Below are 12,165 nucleotides of genomic sequence, written 5' to 3'. Positions count from 1 at the left end.
TATTACGTTTCCTAAATAAATTATCTATAGACTAAGCACATATAATCAGAAAGAGAGGAATTATAGTCGTAAACCATGAGGAGAGTTAATTATAATGATAAAAATAGTTTAGAAAGTATAAATTTATTGTTATTAGTAATCTTTTAGGTATGATAAATTGTAAAATTAAATCAGAAAAACAAGATTCAATGTTATGGAAGAAAGTGGTAATTACATAAATTAAGGAATTGTACTGAATTTTTGGTGGTGACAGTGTGATACGTTAAAACATAAATTTATGAAAGGAAGAGACAGTGAAAATAGAAATAGAGAAATAGAGAAATAGAGCATTATGATTAACCAGGGTTAAGGTTAAGGGGAGGTGTGGTAGGTGGATTTGACCGGTCTGGGTTGGTGGGCGTCGTTGTTGTTGTTGTTGTTGTTTCCCTCCCAACAATATAACCCCCTCAGCCACGCCTTTTCTTCTTCAGAGTCTCTCTCTCAACTCCCAACTACTTTGCATTCAACGCACCAACTTCCCGAGACGAGAGACTCGCCATACTCTTTCTTCCTTCCTCGCTCAATTACTTCAACACATTCGTCCACTTTGCCATCGCCATGGAAGATTCAAGCTCCATGAAGATTTCCCCTCTGGATCTCATGTCCGCCATGATCAAGGGCACGCTCGACCCCTCCAACATCTCCTCAACCAACGCCTCTGCCGCCACCGTCTTTCTTGAGAACCGCGAGTTCGTCATGATGCTCACCACCTCCATCGCCGTACTCATCGGCTGCGTCGTCGTCTTCATATGGCGGAGATCTGCCGCCCCCAAGCCCAAGCCTCTCGAGCCTCCCAAGCGCGTCATCGAGAAGCTTCCTGAGATTGAGCTCGACGACGGTACCAAGAAGGTCACCATCTTCTTCGGCACTCAGACCGGCACCGCCGAAGGCTTCGCCAAGGTAATCTCTCAATCCATTCATCCCGAAACTCGTTAACTAATTAATCAATCAATTAATTAATTAATTAATTAAAGGTATCTCTCTCTTCTGAACCTCACTCGAATTTGAATTTCGCGTTACAACAGGCCATAGCGGAAGAGGCCAAAGCGCGATACGAGAAGGCCACTTTCAGAGTCGTCGATTTGGTACCGTTATTACTGTAACTGTTATTCTATTTCCGTTTTGTTTGTTACCACCGTTTTATGCTTACGCGTTGTGGATTTTCCGAGCAGGATGATTACGCGGCCGATGACGAAGAGTACGAGGCAAGGTTCAAGAAGGAGTCGCACGTTCTTTTCTTTTTAGCCACGTGAGTATTTTCGCCATTTTTTAATATTTATTTGTTTATGGTTTATTTCTGTTCGTCTCTCTCTGTGTAGTGTAGTTTGAGATTTCTTATGTTGTGGTGTCGTTGTAGATATGGTGATGGTGAGCCTACTGATAATGCGGCAAGGTTTTATAAGTGGTTTACGGAGGTGAGTTTGATACTGACTCCAGTGGCATTATTGTTGAGTGAAATCATGGGATTATGTTTTGACTTTGAGTGTCACTCTGATTAGGGGGGTGAGAAAGGAGAAGGGTCGTTTAAGAATCTTCATTATGGTGTGTTTGGCCTCGGGAACAGGCAGTATGAGCATTTTAACAAGGTTTGTACTTAATTCCTACACTTTTTTTTTCTTCTAAGGTTTCAATTTGCTTTTAACCACGGAGTTGCTGGTTGCTGTGGGAATTAACGCAGGTGGCTATAGAAGTGGATGAATTGTTTGCTGAGCAAGGTATACTCTTCATTTCTCTTTATTTCGTTCAGTCCTCGATGAATTTCCATGGCAATTGGTAGATTTAAATTTGATTGGTAAAGTTGTACAATCACTGTTGTTGCCGATTGACATTTTAAATAATAGAAAAAAAATTCCTTATAAATACGTCCACATGGTTTTCAACAATTTCGTATTCTGCACTTCTGTGTAATCGTTTTCCAAAGGTTGAAATTCTTAAAAACTGTAATTGCATGGGCATTGCGCAATCTCTCTCCTTGCCTGAGTTTTAGATGAATATTACTCTTGGATCTGGATCTCACATGAAGATCTCACTGGTGAATTTTTTTTGAAGATATTCAGACGAACTAGGTGTATTAAATTAAAGGGCTCCGCAATCCTAACAGACTTTATTTTCTCTTTTTTTTTTTCTCTTCACGTGATCATCAAACTTGACAAGGGGGATTGCGATCCCAAATCTTTATACTTAATAAGAATTCCGATAATAATTAAACTTTGTTGGTTGATCAGTACCTTTGTGTTCATTCTCCAGATTCAATGGTAATTAATTAACGTACTAAATGAAGTGTTGTAACAGAAGTGGGTAACTTTTTTAATGAATTTGATTTCTGCTTGGGTTGTCATTTAAAACTATTCATATAGATAAATACTCTACACAGAAAAGTTCATGCATTACTAGCTTAATTATATTATAGTTGTCAAATTTTGTTATTTACGTTATTCTTTCACACTTTAATAGTACTCCTTCTCGCAATGCATGATCTGACCTGTCTTTTGCCATTGAAGGTGGGAATCGTCTTCTGCGTGTGGGTCTTGGAGACGATGATCAATGTATTGAGGATGACTTTACTGCATGGTATTGAAATAATCAAGTTGACTTGAATGTATTGGTGCATGAATCTATTTTTATACTCTTTCTCCTCCACTAAATATGACTACTATTGCAGGAAAGAAGAACTGTGGCCAGCATTGGACCAACTGCTTAGAGATGAGGATGATACAACTGTCTCTACGCCTTATACTGCTGCTGTTTTGGAGTACCGGGTTGTTATTCATGATCCATTGGAAGTGTCTGTTGATGAAAAGAAGTGGCATAATGTAAATGGTCACGCCGTTGTGGATGCTCAACATCCAGTCAGGTACATTAAGATAGTTATTGAGGTGCAAATCAGTTATGCCTTACTATAATCTGACATGAATTCCTATGCGTGTGCAGGGCAAATGTGGCTGTGCGTAAGGAGCTTCACACTCCTGCATCCGATCGATCTTGTACTCATTTGGAATTTGAGACTTCAGGAACTGGAGTTACGTAAGTATTTGCTTGTGAGAATAAACCTATGGTGATACACACTTGTTTATATAATTTCCTACATTTTCCATGTTCTTATGCCTTTTTTTTTATTACACAGATATGAAACAGGGGACCATGTTGGTGTTTACTGTGAGAATTTGTCTGAAACTGTGGAAGAGGCATTAAGGTTATTAGGTTTGTCACCAGATACCTATTTCTCTATCCATGCTGATGGTGAAGATGGGAAACCACTTAGCGGAAGCTCCTTGCCACCTCCATTCCCACCTTGTACTCTAAGAACTGCAATTGCACGATATGCGGATGTTTTGAGTTCACCCAAAAAGGTGCTTGTTTTGGGTTTGATACACCCTTAATTTCAACCACATCTCTTTATCTTCTCGAGAGATTCACTTTATCTAACAATTAATAATTCTTTGAACATTTTTTTCAGTCTGTCTTGCTTGCCTTAGCTGCTCATGCATCTGATGCATCTGAAGCTGATCGTCTAAGGCATCTTGCCTCACCTGCCGGAAAGGTTTAATATTTTTTTTAATTTTATTTTATACCATGGGGATTTAAAGTAACTATTTCTACTTATGTTTCTCATTTGTATGCTAATTTTGTCTACTTTTGTAGGATGAATATTCAGAGTGGGTGACTGCCTCTCAGAGAAGTCTCCTTGAGGTCATGGCTGAATTTCCATCAGCCAAACCTCCACTTGGTGTCTTTTTTGCGGCAGTTGCTCCTCGTCTGCAGCCAAGATTTTATTCAATCTCCTCATCTCCAAGGTTAATTTATTTTCATTGCATTGTATTACTGTCTGTACATGTGTAGGCATGTGTGTGTCCCTGTGATGTGAGGATGTTTAGCAACCAATTTTTCAATGTCTTGGTGGTGTCTTGATTTCTTAGCCAGCCGTTTTAATCCTGAACTTCCCTTAACATTATTAAGTCTGCGCCTGTTTTCATTGGTCTCAAAACTGCCATTGTAGTTTTCTGTTCTCTTTACTTCCTTAGTCAGGATATCATATAAACTTATGTTCTCGTACTTACAGTTTGGCTGTTTGCTGTAATTGTTAACAGAATGGCGCCAAACAGAATTCATGTTACTTGTGCATTAGTATGTGATAAAATGCCCACCGGAAGGATTCACAAAGGAGTGTGTTCTACGTGGATGAAGGTACTTATATTTGTTTCATAGATTATGGTTAAACTATTTAAGATTGGCGGACTTTTTGTTTATGTGACTAAGCTAAAGTGTTTATTTCTCCATTAAAAAAAAAACCTTACCATTTGGTTTGATGTCCAGAATTCTGTGCCATTGGAGAAAAGCACGGACTGCAGTTGGGCTCCTATCTTTGTAAGGACGTCCAACTTTAGACTACCTGCTGATAATAAAGTGCCTATAATCATGATTGGTCCTGGCACCGGATTGGCTCCTTTCAGGGGTTTCCTGCAGGTATATAATCTACTAGACATTTTATCTCCTAATTCTTTTTTCCATCCATCTATCTATTCCAATTATTTAGTTGGTTTTTTATTTGCACCTTCAGGAAAGATTAGCTCTGAAAGAAGAAGGAGCTGAACTTGGCCCTTCTGTTTTCTTCTTTGGGTGCAGGAACAGTAAAATGGTGAGTTACCTTATCTATCATGCAGATTTTGAGTTAAATATAATTTAGATCAGCTTACTAATATTTTTTTAATAATTTTATTAAAGGACTACATCTATGAAGACGAGTTGAATCACTTCATTAATACTGGCGCACTTTCTGAACTCATTGTTGCCTTCTCACGGGAGGGACCCACGAAGGAGTATGTGCAACATAAAATGATGGAGAAGGTACTTTTCTCTTGAACGATTAATTAATTACGAACCAAAGATGTGTGCCTTCTCTTACTCAACGGTTCATGTGCCAGGCTTCCGAAATTTGGAGTATGTTATCTCAGGGAGCTTACTTATATGTGTGCGGTGATGCCAAGGGCATGGCTAGGGATGTACACCGCGCCCTGCACACAATTTTGCAAGAGCAGGTACATTTTTTAATATAACAAGTCTTGAATTTCCTTAAATTGATGCCATTGGTGATTGCGAATTTGGCGTCTTCTATTAATAGCTGCTTCTGCAAGTGGCTGTTTTTTTAATGGGTTTGTAGCGGTGGACATAATTCCAAATATCTTTGTTACCTAGAGCATATAGATATTATGTCTCTATTAGAGATTGTCTCTTCCGGGAGGGCACAAGAGATGTGTCTTGTGTGAATAATGAAATCTTCTTTTCCATATGATACCGAGTATGTGTCTTAATCGAGTTTTCTTGTATATCAGGGTTCTATGGATAGTTCCCAGGCTGAGAGCATGGTAAAGAATCTACAAACAACTGGCAGGTATTTGCGCGATGTATGGTGATGACGATATCTGAATGCAAGCCGTGGGGTGACAAAGATAATAATAAACTTGCGTAAACGTAGAGTTGTGGCTAGAAGATATTATTGAAAGGGCCTCATTTGCGCCAGCTTTCATTAATGCCCTCAAAATTGAGGGGGTCCCTGTTGCCACAACAACATTTCCTACAATTCTTTTTTTATTATATTTTCTAATGGATTCTTTTTGGTTCCTGTAATTTATATACTGTTTATAGTAGTAGACTATGTATGAAGTGTTTACTCTAGCTTTCTTGTAATGTATGATGAACCTGAAAAAAAGGTTCTCAGACGCAGACAATTCCTTGTATTGTATCGTATGAACTATCAAAATGTTTGGAGGTAAAGAAATTATTTTGTGCAACTGTTATTATTAGATTTAGATGTCCCAAAAATCTCACACATAATTGACGACACTGCATCATTCTCAGTTTTCATTTCCCAATTCAGGATTTCTTTTGGAACTCTTATACTTTTTTATTTCATGAAAATTAAGTAGTTTTTACATAAAAGTGTAATTTTTGGATTGAGTAATTCAGAAGGTTCTTTTAACTATTGAATCACATAATCCTTTTTTTTTTACATAAAAAGGAACTATGAATTACATAATTTTTTTACATGAAAAAAGTTTTTGAAATGTATATTTTAAATATGTTTGTGTTTTACTCATGAATTATAAGAGTTACTTTTTACATAAGGAAAAATTCAGGTTATGTAATTTGAATATCGTTTATTTCGCAAAAGAAAACATTCGACTTGTGTATAAATTATAATCTAGAGACGTAAGAATCCTACAGTGACTTATTGTTGATAATTAGAAGAACCTTCATTAAAATGTAATATGATGTATTAAATTTTTTTATTATGATAAAAGCGTGAAAGGTAAAATGTATTGGAACAGAAGAAAAGGAATATGAACAAAAATTACAACTTAATTTTTAACCAAAATAAAATAAGGAAATTCAATTGAATAATTAAAACTAATATGAGGAACAAATAAGAATTTTAGTATTTAAGAAAAATTTAAAATTTTTTCAACCCAATTATATTTGAATATGTGGTGAATCAGAGTGGTTTACAGGTTTAAAATTATTTTGACGTCTCTAACGTAAAATAAAAAAAATTAAAATTAAAAGTGAATACTTCATAATGATTTCTTTTATAAATTTTCTCTCATTAAAATTAAAATTTTACTCTAATAAATCATATAATATTCATTAAAATAAGGAGTTCATTAAAGAATAAAATATTCTTCACCAATCAATTTTATTCTTTTTCAAATATTATCTCTCATTGATGTTTATACAAGAGGTAACAGTCAGTATTATTTTTATTCATTCTACTATATTATTGAATTTGTATAAAACAATTTATTAATATGTCATGAACATCTCTAAAGAGAAACAAAACAAAATATTAATAATAATATTTATATTATATTAAATTATAAGTAACATAAAAAATAGTTATAACCTTTTATTATTTCTACACAATTTAAAACTAATTAAACATAGTGAACTTTAGACATTCTTTATAAAAAAGTTAATGATTTAAATTTATAAAATATTTTTTCGTCCACGTGACATTTAATTTTTGTGATTTTGAATATAATATTGTTAGGCCAACACTTATAGTTTATACCTAAACTAGGTGCACCTCTTTCTACTTAATAACATACATATTAATCTATAGTTATAATTTAATTGTAGTGTAATGTATTTGATTTATTTCACAATATAATTAATATCATCCACAATACATATATTCATTATTGAATGAATTAGTGTAGCATATCACCTGCAATAAATAAGATATTATTTTTACCACTACATTTGAGGAGTCATGTCATTGCTCATAATTGTATGATCTCACAAACTCTAAAACTATATAACATTATCAGTTTTAACACTTAAACAATCAAGATATTTAGGATGTTGCTTGAGATTTTGTTAATATAGACAAATCTACCGATTCGTTCTAAGTAGTAAAATGATAGTTTAAATATCATTTTTTTCAAGATATTTGTGTTTATTAATCTACTTGTGATTGTTTATATTTTAGCAATTGTTAAAAATATTTTTAGTTCAATCTAAAATAAAAGCATGCAAAATTATAAAAGTAAGTATGTGATTGGGTAAAAAGCTTCACTAGGATTGAATTTCATGAATAAATTAATGTAATATATATATATATATATATATATATATATATATATATATATATATATAACGTACTCACACTCATGTTAAAAGCATACCTACTCTAATTCTTTAGAACCAAGTTCTAAACCATATGTTAATTTAAAACTCTAATTCCTTTGCCATTTTAACATACAATTTGCATTAAGATCAAATTTCTAGAATGACCAAGAGATGATGTCTATGCGTAGAACCATTACTCTTAGGTGTTCTATCCATGTGTAGTTGCAATTCATTTTCCAATGATCCGGTAACAACAAATTGCATGATATTCCCATCATACACATTAATAATCAAGATAGAACAATTGAATACAAAAGAGATTATATTGCATAAGAAAAGTTACATAGAGTATGAATTCATTACATCAAATCCTAATGAAAATGGAGATTAACTACTCTTAATCATCTAGAACATACGAATTTGGTGAATTCACACGAGTAAATGAAAGAATTTGTTGTAGTTTTGTCCCAAAAGTGCCCTTGACCGAAGTTTTCGAGTTTCTTTGCGTTTCCACACCAAAGAACTACTCATTTCGTTTCATTCTCGACACTTAACCAACCAAGAAACTATCTGCTCGTTGGGCGAGCCGTTACACACAAGTCCAACTACTCTGTCTCGTTAGACGAGACATACTTCTTGTTGGGCGAGTGGTGGAGTTTTGGGCGGACGAGATGGTCCTGACAGACAACTTTCTAGTCTTTTTTAGTCTTCCATTTCCTATACAATGACTCAAGAAAAAAAATATTCCTAACTAAACAAAACACATAACACTAATGGCTTCTCTCAAAAAATAAACACAAGACATGTGAAATAAAGGCAAATAAGAAAGATTAATAAGCTTAAATACTAAGTATTTATCAAACTTATCAAACTTATCAAACTCATATGCTCCAAATGAAATATTGTTGATCACATTTTCTTGTCGATCATTATTTAATATATACATATTCTCACACATTCATTATCATTTCAGACCAAACATAGCAATTTCAATTAAGAATATCTCATCATACATGCATTCTCACATATTCATGCTTTTAAGAATACTTCAATCAGCCACAAGCGAAATCAACAAATTTAAAACAACTCTGTCTCACTCTCGCTTAAGCTAGGAGATCTCGCTTAAGCGACAAAGTCCCCTCGCTTAAGCCAGAATCTCCTCGCTTGAGCTAGAACTCAATAGAAGGACAATACAAACTCAATAGACTTTCTCGCTTAGGCGAGACTACTCTTGTTTGGGCGAAAGTTCTCGCTTGAGTGACAACTTGAGCACCAGCAAAGGGAAGTTTTCTGCTATTCTCGCTTAAGCTAGAAGTTTCTCACCTGGCGATATTAGCCGATTCTCACCTGCTCGCGCATGCATACCTTTAATCCAGCCAGAAACAACATATAATTTATATTCACACACTCACCGACATCAAAACGACATTTTAAGCACGAATCAGAACTAGAAATAGCAACATGCAAGACAGTTAAAAATTTTAAAACCCTAGTTTCTCTTATCTCAAAATTGAAAACAAACTACGGAGAGAGAGCCCTAACTGAAGAGTACCACAGTAATAATGTAGCTTAAGAAGCTGATAAACAAGAACAAAGGGAAAAAACAATGAGGTTTATGATCACGAATCAGGAATAGACTAACACTTCGGAACTGAAAAAAAAAAAAAACTATAAGAGATTTTTGTTCAACTTACATGGGAAAAGAACGTTCCGCTACTTGGAATGATGGTTTCGCAATTGTCCTAGTTGAGTTTCTAAATTTTTTTTTCTAAGAAGAGCAAGAGTGAGAACTGATTTTTGGATAAATGAAAAAAAAAAACTAAGTATGAAACTAAGGGGAAAATTGGATGTGAGAAAACAAGTGACTGACTTGGACCTTTCACTAACTGACCCAAAACTTAACAACAACAGAAAGTTAGTTTTACATTAAAAATGTTTATTATGCTCTTCCATAAAAATTTAATCCTAAACTGAAACACAGTGAAAAAGTAATTGTTAGCTTCCACACCAATAATGATGACAATTAGTGGCGCACTTGATGCAGCGATGGAGCATAAGCAATAAAACACATTTAATTTAGTTCAACAATTTCATAACAAATTTAAACAATTCTTTTTATCATGCTTCTCTCCATCGATGCTATAGTTTTTTCCTTGTTAATATGAATAGAAGAAACACAATAATGTTATGTAGTTGTAGCATGTGAGAGAGGGAACAGTAGAAATATTAAATGTTGCATAGATATGTCCTCGCCATGACAGGGCAATGCACGTGATCCTGAAATGTTAAAAGAAAAATATTTTTTTTACCGCAAAATAAGAGTTAACTAATCTTGTATTGCTTATTTACTTAGGTAAAAAAAATCAAAGAAAAATATATTTTTCTCTTATATAATAATTCAGTTTTGTTTTAGTACAAAGTAATGCTAAACTAAAGAACACCGTATTTAAAATGAAAGATTAGGATTGTCCACTAAATTTGGTCATATCAAGTGAGGAAATTAAGTGTTTAGACCTACTTCCTATTTATAATTAATAAGGTTACAAATTGGATATTAACTTATATTTCTATGGGTTTGGTAAAATATAAAATTGTAAATATTATTTCATTTAAAAAATATAAACATATCTTCTTCTTTTTTTATAACATTTTTTAGATTATGGAAGTTTTATTTTAATTTATCTATTATTGTTAATCGGTTTAAAATTAATTTTAAGACATCTTCGCTCATATTTCAGACCAAAAGCTTCATTTTTTTTATGTTTAATTGAGATCAGTTAGTATTTTATATAATCTCAAATTTTCTAATAAACTAATATTTATTCCTAACCTTAAACTGATTTCCTTATATTAGATACCAAAACAAGGTTTTCCAATATTTATGAGGCTAAATTATTTTTTTGTTAAAAAGTGTTAAATTGATCATTTAGTTTATTATATCTCAATTTGATTCTAATTTTTTTAAAAATATTCAATTTAATTTAGCTATTAGTTCACAAACAATATTAAAAATAGTGTTACGTGTTAATATGTAACTCTTTTTTACTTTAACACCATTCATGAAAAATGATGGACAATGAGAACATTAAATCACTTTTCAAAAAAAATCAAGAAAAATAATAATTAAATGATCAATTCGACACTTGTTAATAAAAACGATAACAAAAGAAAGTAACTTAACCTATTTATGACAATACAAATTTTAAGAGTTCTTTTTTTAATTTTATTTAATTATTACTTTTTAAAGTTTAAAATAAAATTAATTAAGACATGAGAGATTTATGATGTATGAAAAGGTGTGGAAGTTGGTAGAGAAATTTATGATGCATGAAGCATGAGGCTACCCAACTTTAAAGTTCCAATACCATACTACCATTTGAGTGCACATGCCCAAAATTTCACCCACACAACACAAATTGTGGGTCCATTATTCCTTTTCTTTTTTACGCTTCTTTGTTCCCACGTGAAAGTCCACATTAGGAAGTTGTTATTGGTCTTAATCTTCACCTAACCCTGATTTGTCGGGTGTTTTTGCTAAACTATTATTCGCCCCTTTTATGTTAGTTCTTCATCAATTTTCACAAAAAAACCAATTCAGGCACAATTACCAAACATTACAATTTTTTGTTTTTTATGTGGACGTATAGATAGGTTAATGATCAATAAGTAACTTTTTTTTAAACATCTTGCTTATTTATTATGAACTCACTACATTTCTAATTTTTTTCTTTCAAACAAAACAACGAGTAATACCATGTTTGACTTTAAATAACTTGTTCGGTGTACATATAAATAATGATGAATATTATTTATGGAAACAATTATACTACAATAATTTAACATTTTCAACTGATAGGTTACACTAAAGTGTTACAAATATAAATATTAATATAATTTATTTTAAACAGATATAATTATAAATACATAAAATACAACACAAATTTTTTAAAATTAAAATTACAAAATTTACAAAATAAATCCCTACAAAATGAGTAAGAAAATAATGATTTGCGAAGAATTATGATTGATATTTAATTAATAAAACAAAAGTGAATAAACATTGATAAATCTAATATATAATGTATTCGATCAAATTGTAGTGTGAGAAAAGTTTATAAAAACTGGATTCAAAACAATCGTATAAAAGTAAGCTTGTGAATCAATTTAGCACAATATAAATATTGTTAAAAACTTATTTTAACAAAAATAGAAAGCAAGTATTAGCTTTTAATGTTTTCTTTTTCTATTTATTGCAAAACCTGTAATATCTCTAAATGGTGATTAAAGCAATAGGTTAAAAGTGAGTAAAAAAATAATTAAAATATCATTTTCTTTTACAATAAAACTCAATTTTGCTTTCAAGAAAAAGGGAAATGATTGATATTAGGTTGGCACTTACGAAGCCCAATTTTTGCATTCAAGAGAAAAATGTAATAGATCGAAGTCGTGTATTGGTACTTTTAGTCTTTAGTTCGAGGACTATACTGAAAGAGGGTATAC

At 32.5% G+C, this 12,165-nt stretch overlaps 1 protein-coding gene across 1 annotated transcript; it reads left to right on the top strand.

The window, feature by feature from the left end:
• The first annotated feature begins 448 nt into the window (after nt 1-448).
• On the top strand, nt 449-5,828 carry LOC114177581 (NADPH--cytochrome P450 reductase). Its single transcript, XM_028062986.1, has 18 exons — nt 449-939; nt 1,065-1,124; nt 1,212-1,288; nt 1,397-1,454; nt 1,539-1,625; nt 1,718-1,754; nt 2,541-2,610; nt 2,702-2,893; nt 2,971-3,063; nt 3,164-3,389; nt 3,497-3,580; nt 3,682-3,833; nt 4,128-4,224; nt 4,354-4,503; nt 4,598-4,675; nt 4,762-4,884; nt 4,962-5,075; nt 5,370-5,828. Exons 1-18 carry the CDS (start codon nt 598-600, stop codon nt 5,448-5,450), a joined length of 2,121 nt encoding a protein of 706 aa, XP_027918787.1. The 5' UTR covers nt 449-597; the 3' UTR covers nt 5,451-5,828.
• Nucleotides 5,829-12,165: the final 6,337 nt, after the last annotated feature.

The sequence above is a fragment of the Vigna unguiculata genome, chromosome 3, assembly GCF_004118075.2.
Source record: "Vigna unguiculata cultivar IT97K-499-35 chromosome 3, ASM411807v1, whole genome shotgun sequence".
Lineage (NCBI taxonomy): Eukaryota > Viridiplantae > Streptophyta > Magnoliopsida > Fabales > Fabaceae > Vigna > Vigna unguiculata.
Note: the sequence above shows the minus strand (reverse complement) of the source record. Positions and strands in the feature narration are given on the sequence as shown.

Coding starts and splice junctions, on each gene's coding strand:
- LOC114177581 (XM_028062986.1), top strand. CDS start 598: ATGGAAGATTCAAGCTCCATGAAGATTTCCCCTCTGGATCTCATGTCC. Junction 940..1,064: donor CCGCCGAAGGCTTCGCCAAG/GTAATCTCTCAA, acceptor GCGTTACAACAG/GCCATAGCGGAAGAGGCCAA. Junction 1,289..1,396: donor GTTCTTTTCTTTTTAGCCAC/GTGAGTATTTTC, acceptor GTGTCGTTGTAG/ATATGGTGATGGTGAGCCTA.